General features: G+C 34.8%; 3 protein-coding genes across 3 annotated transcripts in view; 2 read left to right on the forward strand and 1 right to left on the reverse strand.

Moving 5' to 3' along the window:
* Window positions 1-2960, forward strand: LOC108903587 (hyccin). The gene is made up of 7 exons (XM_018705815.2): window positions 1-74; window positions 782-946; window positions 1022-1186; window positions 1238-1533; window positions 1589-1809; window positions 2028-2168; window positions 2295-2960. Exons 1-7 carry the CDS (start codon window positions 30-32, stop codon window positions 2573-2575), a joined length of 1314 nt encoding a protein of 437 aa, XP_018561331.1. The 5' UTR covers window positions 1-29; the 3' UTR covers window positions 2576-2960.
* Window positions 2961-5631: 2671 nt separating this feature from the next.
* On the reverse strand, window positions 5632-10838 carry LOC108903604. Its single transcript, XM_023457463.1, has 3 exons — window positions 10640-10838; window positions 10456-10587; window positions 5632-8593 (listed from the first exon to the last, which is right to left on the reverse strand). The coding sequence occupies exons 1-3, from the start codon at window positions 10772-10774 to the stop codon at window positions 8513-8515; spliced, it is 348 nt and encodes a 115-aa protein (XP_023313231.1). The 5' UTR covers window positions 10775-10838; the 3' UTR covers window positions 5632-8512.
* A 150-nt stretch (window positions 10839-10988) lies between these two features.
* The window catches only part of LOC108903600 (RNA binding protein fox-1 homolog 1-like), a 120305-nt gene continuing 117340 nt past the window's right edge, over window positions 10989-13953 (forward strand). The window contains exon 1 of the mRNA XM_023457470.1: window positions 10989-11117. Within this exon, the coding sequence (XP_023313238.1) occupies window positions 10992-11117 (126 nt within the window). The 5' untranslated portion in view covers window positions 10989-10991. The remainder of the gene's footprint in view (window positions 11118-13953) is intronic.

Below are 13953 nucleotides of genomic sequence, written 5' to 3' on the forward strand. Positions count from 1 at the left end.
ACTTGTTATTTAGCACTGTGTTTTGAAAAATGATTAAGACGTTCTATTTGAAATATTTCGGGACTCTAAAGAGGGTAAGGCACACGAAAAACATTGTTATTCCTGTACAGTATAACCAGATATATCACTGAGAAACTTGTTTAAAAGGACGGAAAAAAAATTGGCTATGGGTTTAGATGAAGTTTCATACTCTATAGATATTCCATAATTTTTTTATGAAAATATAAATGCGGTTCTAAATAAATAATATTAGAACAAGTATGATTCGTTTTTGACAAAATACTGTTTTGGCAAAAAGTGGTTTACTAAATTTTAACCAAAATCTAATTTTTTGATGATCTTTCAATTCCCGAATTTATGGTACTTTTTCCAAAACACCCTGTAATAAAAAATATCACCCACCTTGAAGGGAGGGAGTATCTCCATCTTTTTCTGGATCGGTCTCTCTCGGATACCAAATCAATTATTTTACAATACATTGTTATTTATACCGAATAAACGAGGGTAAACCTAGGGTATTTTGTGGCTACATTGAGACACTAGTTATATTTCAGACTTGTGTCGTGTCCACACTCCCAACAGTTGGTGGTACTTTCATTTGACATTTGCAGTTTGTTTTGACAATTAATATTATTTTGATTAGATGATCCTTGCACTAATTTCCCAGTTATAAATACTCCTAAAATTAGTATATAATGCTAATTCGTACATAATTAGCCAAAAGCTTTTTAAGTGTACAAGATAACATAACCTCAAATAAACCCCTTTTCGCAACTAACAGGAGACAATAATGGCCGATGCCCTGGTCTTGGACTGGTTGGATGAATTTGAATCACTTACTGAGAGTGAAATCCACACCTATTCTACGGAGCAGGAACATAACCATGAGGTGATGATAGCACTGTATAATGTTCTAGCAGAACCTCAAAAATACAAGTCTGACAATGTAAGTAAGAAATTTCTACATGCCAAGTCTTTCCAAGTTAACAATAAAATGTAATTTAAATGTTTCATGTTTTAGTTAATCGATGGAATATGCCAACAACTTTTAAACTTTTATCGATCAGGCGAAGAAAGTTTAAGGAGATTTGCTATGCAGTTTATACCTACTCTTGTATTTTTACACTTGTCTGATAAATCTTATTCTGCTGTACAAACTTTACTAGTTAGTTTATACAATTTGGAGGTAAGTCGCTTTTCTTAATGTGTCAACAGACTCTGACAACTCTTCTTCCAGGTGATCGATTCGAAAGGTCAGCCTCGTACACTATCTTTCAGAGTACCCAGTCTAGCACAGTCGTCAATTTTCCACGATTCGACCAACCTAGAACCTGCATTTATAGCGGAGAACTCCCTGAGAAGGTGGGAAGAATGCAACACCAAGCTGGTGAGTTGGGGCCCCTTACCCCAAGTAGAATGTTTGAACGCTCAAAACAGGCAGCGCGTCGTCACGGCACTTGTCTTTCTTTACAACCAACAGTTGTCTAATGTCATTACCCAGGGCATCGAACAAACTTGTAAAGGAGTTTGCAGGTAAGTTTTTTATAGGCCATTGTTGAATATGTTCATCGTACGAATATTTTTGTAGATTAGTGACGCAGGGGTTCAACAGTGGTTCGGAAAGTGCTAGAAGTTCAATAACGAGCGACAGTAGTTTTCACCAGAGTAATTTACCGAGGATACCCGTATCGAGTCCATTACTAATAGAGTTGCTCCATATAGTTTACCACGCTGCTGAAAGATGTGCTAGTGCGGCCATACAAGCATTGCATGATGTCATTCAGAGAGCAAAGTATGAATCATATGCAGGTATTTACAGAAATGAGTGAATATTATTCTCTTAAATAACACCTGTGCTAGCATGAACGTGGGTAAAGGGTACCACAAAGTCACGCAAACCATCCAACCAATTTTGAAGTGAAATACACCAATCAGTGTATTTTTCTTGGACTGTAGATGTATTAAATTTACTCACATATATTATTTACTCCAATTTTGTCCGATACCGTACATTACTCTTTTTGCAGAAGTTATTCTAGCCGCCAGTGCTATAAAGAACCTACTCCAACACTCGCCCACCGTCTCGGCCACCCCGAGACCGTCGCACAGCCACAGCGTGTCCAAATCAATGATAACCAACGCCTCCTTCAGAACCAAGAAGCTACCCGGTAAGTCTCACGAAAACAATTATAAAACGCCTAAAACGCCGCGTAGCCGCAAGAAAAAAAACGAAGATACTTGACGCGAGAAGTCGCGCTAATGAAATTTAACTGATGTGTGATGTATGCCTGCAGATGACATTCCGATCCAAGATGTCAATCAGCAGCCTCAGCAGGCAGACGTACCGTTGGACTCGATCAGCGAGGAGCAGGAGGACCCGGACAAGGGCAAGTCCCGGGGTCCGGGCGGCGCCCGGAAACACCTGCCCAAACTTCCAGGTCTCAGCAAAAAGCATAAGGTTAAAAACAACCCGCAAGGGGAACAACAGCAGATTGAGTTGGCGGGCAGTGGAGATCAAAGCGGGGAGGTCATACTTAACGACGCTAATCATGCGGTGCATGTCAGTGCGGTATAGGTTGGGATCGGTGTAGGGTCGGTACGACTGGTATAGGGTGATAACTTATTTTTAGTCACGGCAAGGGGTAATGCTTTAGATACAGGATGTTAATGAAGTACGTTGATAAATTTTAAAGAGCAATTCGTAAGTGATTTTAAGTCGGAAAAAACATTGATACGGGTTGGCAAATCATTAGTTTTCGATTTATAAGAAGTTGGATTTAAAACAAAACCTTTTCAAAGATATCTCTGAAGATGTTTGATGTGGAGTAATGAAACTGAGGCTAATGATTTATCTAATTGAAGATAAAAATTCACTGAACTGGGATAGCAGAGTTACGGGAGACAGTTTTACTAAAACTAAAAATTCATCGCCGTTGGGTATTTTGTAATTTCTTGTATTTCCAAAAAAAAAAGGTATATTTCATTTCATTGTAGAAACAATTTATTTTTTCTTTATTTTCAATAAACATTTCTTATTTCAGGAAAAAGTTCATATAATTTTAATTTTAATGTATGATTTTAAACACATCGTAATTGTGAAATATCTGTGAAAATAATCGAGGCAATTTTTTTCCGGGCCATAACTACCGTTATCTCTAATAAAATGTAAATTTTTACAGCATTCTATAAATTTCTTTGAGAAATGGGTTGTTATTTTACATTTTGTGAAATATTTAGTAAATTAATGGTAGTTAGAAAAGTAATATAACACTATTGGACAAAAGTAAAGCAACAAACTGCCAATTTTGCAATTTTGATTTTTTTATCAATTTAAAATCCGGTTCTAACAAGAAATAAACTTTTGTCTGAATGGTTCGTAAATCTTAAATGTAATTGTCACTCATAATAAACAGAAAAAATTATACATCAGTGACATTAGGTACTGGGTTATAAAGTAATAGGACAAAAGTAAAGCAACAACAAAAAAATCTGACAAATCTGTTAACAATAACTAAATAATCCCAACTTAAGACTTACTTATTAATAGTTGATTGCATAACCATTATTTGCGATAACTTTTGCACACTTTCTAGGCATTGACAAGATCAACTTTTGGATAACGTTTTCCGGTATACTTTGCCAAATTTCAATTATTTTATTCCGTAAAGCTTCTTTGTTTCTGAATGTTTCTGTCTTTATTCTCCTTTCCACTTCTTTCCATAAGTTCTCAATGGGATTTAAGTCAGGTGATTGTAATGGCCAATCCAAAACTCGTACATTATTGCCATGAAACCAATCTTTCACAAGCTGCGAGGTATGCTTAGGATCATTGTCCTGCTGAAATATGAATCTCGGAGGCATTTCCCACTCTGCATATGACATCCTAACGTTCTGAAGGACATTTCTATACACAAAATGATCCATAATTCCATCAATGAAATGGACAGGACCTATTCCGTTTAAGGAAAAACATCCCCCATAAATGTACAATTCCAGCAGAAATCTCTGATTTACGAGTCAAAATATTGTAACCTGTTTCATCGCTAAATAATACTTTTTTCCAGTCATTTTCAGTCCATCTCAAATGAGCTCTGGCAAACTCTAGCCTGGCAGCTCTATTCCTTACAGAAATTAAAGGTTTTCTGGTCAGCCTTCTACTAAAATGTTTCCGTTCTACAAACTGTATGCTCACAGATGTTTAAATTTCCAATATCCACTATAATTCTGGGACCTGACTTCCATGGATCCATGACACAAATGTGTTTAATCGATCTGTTGTTATTTACTGATGTTTTTCTAGGTCTGCCCGACTTCGGCATATTATTTAATGTCCTCTTTCTTGAAACTTTTACAATATCCTCGAAACTGTGTGTCTGACCACTTCAAAGCGACGTGCAATATCTGCCTGACTCCCCGTTATTAAACACATTTAATACTCTTTGCTTTAAATCAGTACTGAAGCAGTAGTTTAGGCATTTTTTTATCGGCTTAAAATTAGCACACTTCAGACAAAAACCGTATAACAACAAAATTGAACTGTCAAACCCAAAACCAAATAATTGAATGACAGCAGCCTACTACGTAGCGCTTGAAATTACATTATTTTATTCATTTTTTGTTTTCAACTTTCAACAAAGTAAAATGCATTTTTTACATAAATGTTGCTTTACTTTTGTCCAATAGTGTATATCGGAAATAGTTCATTTTCCGATTAAAATCAGATTTATTGTTTTTTTTTTTTGAAAAAGTATGGTGCTACAAACAGTAACTGCATTTTTAAAATATTCAATAATATTGAAATTATGTTATTTACAGTGTCATATGATATTTCCGCAAGTAGTAAACTAATTTATATCCGAATTTAACAGATTTTTATCTTAAATTATATAAATAATTAATTGAAGCATTATCGTTCTGTATAAAATTTCAACACCGTATATTTCGAAAACTATCGATTTGGGGGCCCATTGTTTATAACTTTTTTGGCTTAGAATTTTTCGATGTAGCCTGTTCTTCACATCATAATTAAGGTGCAGCCAAAATGGGACACAATTTCCAAGTGAAATTTCTCGCAAACGGCTAATCAGATTTAAAAATTTGTTTTCAATTACAGATTTATTTAAAAGTATATTGAAATTTTAGCTGGTAATTTTAGCTGGAACAACATACAAGGTGTTTCAAATTTTGGGACAATGCTAGAAATTAAATTTCAAATAAAATTTCTTCCTTAGCATCGTTACTGGAAAATAAACTTTAAAAAAAGTCTAACGTGCTTGTTAACTTTGAAATTCCGGCCCATTTTTAGTGGTGTTCACTTCAACTGTTTTTCTGTGTAAGTGCAGACCATGTTGTCGTACAACGAAAAGCAAAGGCGGTAACTGCTGGCATCATAAAAGATCAAATCGGCAAATAATGTCAAATACAAGCCATGGCTCGCCCTACTCCCAGTTGTGCCGGAACGTAGCGCAGAACTCTTAAATATAATTTATTTTTTCTAAAATGGTATACAATGAAAATTTATTTAGTTCCAAATGCGTTTGTATATACTAGGACATTAAAAACCTAATACATAAGTCTAAATCTTCCGAGAGCCGTCCGATCAACACACTCTGTAGTTCCAATCTGTTTTTTTTCCGAGGCTCGTTTGATGTACATACAATTGGTTGTCCGATATACATTTACATTTGTACTGAGCCGTGTTGATTGGATAGCTGCTATAAATAAGAGAAAGCAATATATGCGTTGTTATATGGAAAATGGTTTGTATATTATTTTATTGTGATATATTTACTGTGTTAATCAGATTTTTCGTAATCATGTTTTTATTTTTTCTACGTGTTAAAAAGTTTATATATTTACGCCAAAATATAATTTTATCTTTGTCAAAATGTTCATCGCCGTTCAGGGCTGATTGGTCAAAGTTTGAATTTGATTTCAGGGAAAATGTGGCAAAAAAATTACATGTACGAGTGCCCGGAAGCATTTTGTTCTCAGGATAGAGGGTGTCGTTTGAAAAAAATTCATATTTTTTAAAATATGTCTGCAGACGTTTGAACTAATAAAGTGATGAAACTTGAACTAACAATTTATCTAAATAGATGAGAGAATCCGCAGAATTTGTATATAAATATGTCCACCAGTGGTGGTATCAGAAAAATATAAATTTGTTTCAAATTTCAACACCCTGTATATCAAAAACATGGAAATTCCTTCAAAGGGCTGTTTTTTCTAATTTTGACCACCCGGACTGAAATTTTAAGTTTATCCAATTAATTCTAAAGTACCATGTATATCTTTTTGTTTTTATTTGTGGAAATATGGAGTATATTTTTATATTTTACTGATTTGCTTATTTTTAAATATGTTTTCACAAGTTGTTGATAGTTGACAGCTGAAGAGGTGTCACTTAGTGAAAATTCACAGTTCTTTGTTTTTAAAACAAGGACATCCAGTGCCAGTATCATGCTTTGATTGTGAGATTTGTGAGGAATATTTTTAAAATGCATTTATTACTAACCTGAAAGGCCGAATTCCTTTCCAAAAATGTTGTCTTTTAATAAAAAAAAAACTAGTTGATTTGCCGAAATGCAAGATTATTTTTTATTTTACCTTAGAAATGCTGGTTTTGAATTTAGTGAATAGTGAATAGTCTTTATTATACGGGAAAAGATTTCGACCGAAATATACAGGGTGTGCGGAAGCAAATGGGCCATGTTTCAAGGTTATGAAACCAAACCAAACTAGATCGTATTATTTTGCTTAAAAACTTAAGTGCTTTTGAAACCAATTTTTTATTTCAGTTTTAAAAAATTACTACACTTTTTAAGATTAAATTATCTCTCGCAATAGTGAACAGTTAAAATAATTTGTCTTATAAATACTTTGCTGAAAGCAAAATTGTAGTAAGGTGATAATCTAAATCAAGGAAGCTACTTTTGAAGTATGGCCCATCCGTGTCCGGAGGCCCTGTATAGAAAAAAATATACCAGTTTATCTGCTTTTTACCATATTTACTGTTATTCAGGTAAAATGTATTTCACAAACTACTACTGTATTTAAAAGCTTTTACGAATCTTTTGTTTTTGCAAGTATTTACAATGAAAAAGAGAAAATAGACTTCAAAATTTAGGAATATTATCGTCAATGTTTTTTTATCCATGTCAGAATTCAGTGTCATTTGTAATACCTCTAAAGCTGCCTGTAATATTTTTTTTCAAGATCCATTGTAAATGGTATTATCTGAGTTTTGTAATCTCGAATTTTTTAAAAATACAAATATGAAAAAAATAAGAACAAGTTGACGCTAAACTTCAAAATGATTGTCTCCTTTGTGGAAAAATTTAGTGCCACCTTGTTTCCGTTTGTGTACAGTATTACGTCTGATTCAAACTAAATGAGATGCATTTCATTTAAACCTAAAACTATTCCAAAGATGTATATCAATATTAACGGTAACCATGGACTTTCGGGTTGTTGTGCCGTGGCCTGTGTACCTGGTCGCCACCTGTTACTGACTTACACTGCACTTCTTCAGCCGCACCTAGGAATTTTTGATCTGCCCTTTTGTTCTCGGGCTAGGCTCTGTTGGGGCAGACTCACTATCAAAACCTCTAGGTTTTCGGTTTTCATTCTGTGCAATTGCGATTGTTGATTTATTTTTATCCTCAGATAAAGATGGTTTAATTCGTCTAGTTTACGGTGGCTTCACTCATAATAGCTACTGCGGTTTTAAAACATTTTTTTCTTCTATATTCTTATATTATTCACATTATCTCGAATATCTGTGATAGATTTCGAGTGTCACATTTATTTTTATCCTCACATTATTTCTATAAGTGAAACGGAATTGGGAAATGAAGAAAAAAGTGTTTTAATCGCAGTTGCAACCTCGTCTAAAATTTTGTGGTACCCAAAATCAGTCGTAAGTGAATAAACATAACATCGAAGGAACGGTTACTACAACACTACATAAACTATCTTCGTTGATTGGACACAGTGGATGCGACTAGTTACAGAGGTCGCTACGGAAAGTCTCGGAGGACCGCCATTGTCTGAGAAACGGTACCGTGTGTAGCGGCCTTAGAACAAACAAGAACTGAAATCAGGGCAGGCCTAGGGGTTCTGAGAGCAGGTCTGCCCTCACAGAACTTAGTCCGAGAACAGCAAGGATAGGTCAAAGATTCCTAGGTGAGGTTAAGAATGTGCAATGTGTGGTGGTGGTCAGATATATAGACCACAACATACAACTCGAAAAATCACGGTACTTTAAATGTTAACACTTTTATATCAATTCTGTCTTGTAAGTGTCAAATATGGTCAGTTTTAACTAATATTTGTATTTCGACTTCTATTTATATGTTTGAAGAAAAAAAAACCGAACATTTCCTATATTTATTGTTGATTTATAACACAATGTATAAAGAAGAGCTCGTTATAATCATCTTTACATTGCGATTTACAGAGAATCCTAAGTGTCGTATTGTTATTAATTATTCTATTGGTGTTAGCCAGGTCATGGACGAGATTTATTGTATCGTTGAATAAAACATCCTTTGAAAGAGTTGAGTCTTACATCCACCTCTCCCTCTTCCAGCTAAAAAAAATTAGACTTCATATTTGAATTTTCACATGGTTTAAGTTGTATTTTACGGTTTCCAGAAATTTTGCAATTAGATTCTTTGGCAAAATATGATTTTGGCGTTTCTCTTGCCAAAGTTAAAACTTAAACAAAAATTTTTAAGAATTCGGTTTGTTACAATTTTTTTAAAAATCGTCAAAAAATTGTCAGTCGACATTTGACGTGAAGTTTTTGACAGCTATTCGAATATGGTCGGGTTTTTTCACCTCCTGGTAAATGTATCTTCACGGCAAATAGTTTTTTTATTTGCCGTGGTATCTTTCAGTTAAATCTATGTCTGCATGTGAGACAGACTTAGATTTAACCGACAGTTGAAGAAACTGGCCCTGTTGTGTCACCACATCTGGCAACTCTGCCATTCCACTGCACATGCATCCGAAATGAATCTCATAGAAATCAAGTATAGAACCATGGAATTTATTACAAGATGAAGGTAAAACATTTTCAAGTGACAACCATAAGTATATATACTATGGAAAATATACGTATAGTATTATATTTTCTACATTCGACATTATAGGCTTTTTTTCGCGAGTGAAGTCGTATGTTGTAGTATGTGTAGTATGAGTGAATATTACGTTTTTTGCGAGAATAGTCAGTCATTTAAACTACTATGTGACGTCACAAGTTTAGATCAAATGACTGAAATCTTCACCCTTCAGCTGAATATTCTGTTGGTATATGCAACTAGTATTGTCAGCTGGTAACTTAACCTTTTTCATTTTGACATTTTGNAAAATCGTCAAAAAATTGTCAGTCGACATTTGACGTGAAGTTTTTGACAGCTATTCGAATATGGTCGGCTTTTTTTCACCTCTTGGTAAATGTATCTTCACGGCAAATAGTTGTTTTATTTGCCGTGGTATCTTTCAGTTAAATCTATGTCTGCATGTGAGACGTGAGACAGACTTAGATTTAACTGACAGTTGAAGAAACTGGCCCTGTTGTGTCCCCACATCTGGCAACTCTGCCATTCCACTGTTCTGTCCATCGAGACTACCAAATATGTTTATTAAATATCCTTGTAAGATTTCAAACTCTCCCAGGTTCTGTCTATGGAGGGTAGAGGTCAAGATTTCTAAGAAACCTTGCGTAGAGGTAGAGCTGGGTAGAGTGGAAGCATGCATACGGCGATAGTGTAGATGTACTAGTGACAAAGAGACAAAGATACAGTTTGGGTACTATTTTTCTCTCTCGCACAGACACGTGATTGGCTAACGCAACTTCTTCCTCAAAAATTAGAAAGCGACACCGTGTACTTAAACTATCGTCATTTCTCTCTACACTTTTTAACATGTTGTGCTTCCAGCTTCCTGCATGTAATATATGCTCTCAGGTGCTGTCGGTCTACTAGTGCGGCGGGAATTTTAAATTTCTTGGAGAAATTGTTTCTTTGCAAGGCAATGCTTTGTGATATAAAGGTGAAAGCGTCAGTACAAAAGTATCTAAAAGTATATTTTTTCCCTATATTTGTTAGATTTGTGTCTTAGCAACTTGGGAAAAAAATCTGTTATCATTACCTTTTTCCGAAACCATTTCCTTCACGTTTTATCCCTTAATTTATTCGTTGGTAACGCTGGGAAGATTAATTAAACTAACCTATTTTCCATTTGTACTGTGTTTTTTAACCAAAATTACAACAAAAAGTACCTACATGCACATTGTATGTGTTTTTAACACCTCGTACCTGTATACTGATATAATTTAGCTTTCACAGCTGCACCTGACCGTGAAAAAAATAACGTGAATGAATTATACATATAAAATACTCACCTAATAATTGGTAAGAAAGGTTTCTTAAATTTTTTTATACCTACCAAGTCTGACTGATACAAATCCCTGTAACAGGACGGGGAAACGCACTGTCTAATGCACAATACTTTCGACACGCCGTGCCTCCCCAAGCAACCCCTTTCACACGCAGCCTCCACCTCCCTGAACATCACCTCCTATTCAGAAACGTATGAGACAAAGATTCATTCATTCTAAATCAGCTCTTACGTTTTTGTTGGTCTCTTTGTAAGGAAACTCGGGGAACGTGTACGTAACTTTCTGGGCTGCCGCAAATCTGCGGAATAAAAGCATTGACCATACTTGCAGGTAAATAATAGCCGCACTCCATGCGATACTTCTCATATTCGCAAGTAAGTCGACTGGATTCAAATATTTTCACACGCACGTCATTGTTTTTGTTTTGAAAATCAATACGCTTCGCACGGTTTGAAAGGAAGAGCAGAGGCGCGCGCACCATATTTGTATATCCGTCTTTGTTTAATTTGCATTCCCACCTCTCACAATCGGCCTCCTCATTTCCTTCTAATTTGTTTTCTATCATTGTCAAATAATTTAGTTGATGTGTGTTGGGATCAACCACTTGCTGATTGTCGATTTTTTTTCTAACGTGATTGTAAAGTCGTTTTCGCTGTTTGTAGTGGTTTCTAGCAGTTTTTGTTCACCTGTAACGACCTCCTCAAACAAGGTAAGTGATACACAATACAATAGTTCTTTTGTTAATGCGACCTAGTCGATTCATGTCATGCCATTCGATGTTGTCCCAGGAAGTTTTATGTCGGGCAAAGCATGTCTGAAAGCTTTTGTTTTGTTTTTTTTTTGGAAATGGAAAAGCATTTTGCCTTGCCAGTTATCCAGAAGTAATTTGCTTTATACAATTGTTCTTGTTTTTGGCGTGTTGTGTGTAGCTAGTTCATAAAACCGGTCTTTCGTGATTGTGGAATGTTAGAAGCTCCTCTCCACCTCGCCGAACCCTTCGCACTACCTGTGGCTCATAATTTAGATACACGCTGGTTAGATTAATAATGCATGGCATGTACAGCTTTTCATTAATAATTTAAGCTCCCATTACCAAATCCCGCGTTTTCTTATCTTTGATTTGCCGAGCATGTTAATACCTTGAAGATAAGTATATTAACGCATAAGTACATAATAATATATGCATGTGTTGCATGTTGACAGATATAAAAAAAAAATTATACAAAAGGTCCAGACCTTGGTTCTTTTGTTAAAATGCGAATTTTATGAAATAAAATACTTGAAAATCGTGATGTTGGTAGTCCTTTTTTTATTTGTTGTCGTATGTTTGGATGGCTACTAGATTTGACCATTAGATTAGGTAAGTTTAAAAAAAAATACAATTTCGATTTTGAGTATGATGTTCGTAAGATATAGAAGCTTTGTTAAAAGTTTTAAAGAACTTATGATTGTCGAGGTGAATTCGGAATGGGAGCAGCTGGATGCCAGTATTTGGGTATGCTTAATATCAATTTTTTTAATTAATTAAGTACATAGTCGTTGGTTCTAATGCAAAATTTCTTGTTGTTACCCAGATAAGACGTCTTAAAATTTGAACAACTTTCTCTGATTATGATCCTATAATGTATATCATAACGGTTACCTATTTTACAGATTTTAGTTTGTGCAATATTCAGAATTACAGTAGGTAGGTTTCTACTGTACCTACTTTCATATGTTGGTATGGTAATCAGTGATATTGAACTGGATGTATTATACCTAGATATTCACCTTTTATCCAAGTTCGAATAGCGTTGAATATTACGCCTATAAACAATACAACAATAATCGTTTAAATGTGACGAAATATCATACATTCGTCCATTTATTCTCATTAATTTCTCGTTAAAAGTTTTGAAACTCGAATCAGTCCTAAGTGGGTAACAAGTTACAACAAACAAGCTCTTGCAGTGGGTAGATTGTAAAAGCTTTTTGGTCACGTTGATGCTATATTTTGCTGAAAACGACCAAGTGAATATAAATTTTAATTGAATAATGTTAAAAATTTGAAAGGTCTTATAGGATATCATTAACATCTAGCGCCTATTCTGGGTAATGTTATTTTAAATCTAAAATAGCTGTAAAGCAGTTCTCATTTTTAAGAACTAAGTATGCTGTTTCACAATAATCTCGCAATGCTATCTTTTACGTATAAACAGAAACTAGTTCTGAATCTATAAACTAGGTACATTATTAGACAGAGAGCTCAAGAATACCTCTACGCCCAAATACTGTCTCCACTTTATGATATCGTGTATTGGCTGAATATAAAAAGCATTCGTTAATTAAGATAGGTGGTTATAGCTCGTATAGCAGTGGCATGTAGGGTGTAGGGGAACCCAAAATATAGTGATTTTACCTTTATACTATGCTGCAAATAAAAAAAAATAATCTGTCACATTTTAATGGTGCATCATTCCGTATCAACCCTTTAAAATGCTTCAGTTGAACTCTACTTACTGTCGATTAATGCTCTTGGTACACTCACACCTATACCAAATTTGGATTTTCTAAGTTCAAGTATAACTAAGATATTGATTTTTTTCCGAAATTTGAAACCTCACTTTCAAGGTCAGCCATGCAGCTTGGTATAAAGGTAAGTTGCGTTAAATCACCATATTTTGGGCTTCGCTACATACCCCTGGTCTGTGTCGATTCTTATTCGAAACTTATTGCTTTTATTTTCCGTGTGATGTGAAACTTTTATAATTCACAAAAAAACGAGCCAATGTTAATTTAAATAGCCCCTCAACGTATAGTCAGTGACGCAAAATAGTAATGCAAACTAATAAGGATATACGCAATTTAAAATAATTCCCAGTGTCGAATTATATTTATAGTTTTTTTCCTTTTTGCTTTAATTAAAACTAATTTACAGCACAGTTCCACTTTAAATTAATTGGTTTATTAAAACAAATGAAAGAAATAACTATTGCGATCAACTTACTCGATGTAGAGAACTATGCAGTTTCTGTTTAGCAGCAAAACAAAGGTGGCGCATCATAAGCGCTACTAACGAGCGTTCAAATAAAAACGTGGTCGAAGTTGGCTCTGACACATTGGACGTAGGGAGTAGCTTATAGCGACCAACTTAACCTCATTTCTCAACGAGCTGTATAGCAGCTGTCAGTTTCAATAACGTTAATGACTATATAACTTTATTTTAAAGAATAATCGTGATAACAATAACAAACAATTAAAGGAGCTGCGGAAAGTGTCCCCCTCCTTGTTATAACAATAAATTAAAGCAGCTGCTGAAAGTGTCCCCCTCCTTGTTCCAAGCACTTTTCACACCTGTTCCTCAAAGAATTAAAGACATTTTCTAAGATGCTCGGGGTATTGTTAATTTCACGAATCTTGTCTATAAGTCGAGCCTGCAGATGGTTTAAATCAGGAATAGGCAGTTCAAAAATAGTGTTTTTAAGGTAAGGCCACAAAAAGAAATCACACGGCGTAATATCACATGACCTCGGTGGAAATTCATGTTCAGCATTGAGACTTATTAG

Source organism: Anoplophora glabripennis, unplaced genomic scaffold (assembly GCF_000390285.2).
Source record: "Anoplophora glabripennis isolate ALB-LARVAE unplaced genomic scaffold, Agla_2.0 scaffold127, whole genome shotgun sequence".
NCBI lineage: Eukaryota > Metazoa > Arthropoda > Insecta > Coleoptera > Cerambycidae > Anoplophora > Anoplophora glabripennis.

Coding starts and splice junctions, on each gene's coding strand:
- LOC108903604 (XM_023457463.1), bottom strand. CDS start 10,774: ATGAGAAGTATCGCATGGAGTGCGGCTATTATTTACCTGCAAGTATGG. Junction 10,588..10,639: donor ACAAAGAGACCAACAAAAAC/GTAAGAGCTGAT, acceptor GTTTCTGAATAG/GAGGTGATGTTCAGGGAGGT. Junction 8,594..10,455: donor ATTTGTATCAGTCAGACTTG/GTAGGTATAAAA, acceptor AATTTTTTTTAG/CTGGAAGAGGGAGAGGTGGA.
- LOC108903587 (XM_018705815.2), top strand. CDS start 30: ATGATTAAGACGTTCTATTTGAAATATTTCGGGACTCTAAAGAGG. Junction 1,534..1,588: donor ACTTGTAAAGGAGTTTGCAG/GTAAGTTTTTTA, acceptor ATATTTTTGTAG/ATTAGTGACGCAGGGGTTCA. Junction 1,810..2,027: donor AAAGTATGAATCATATGCAG/GTATTTACAGAA, acceptor CTCTTTTTGCAG/AAGTTATTCTAGCCGCCAGT.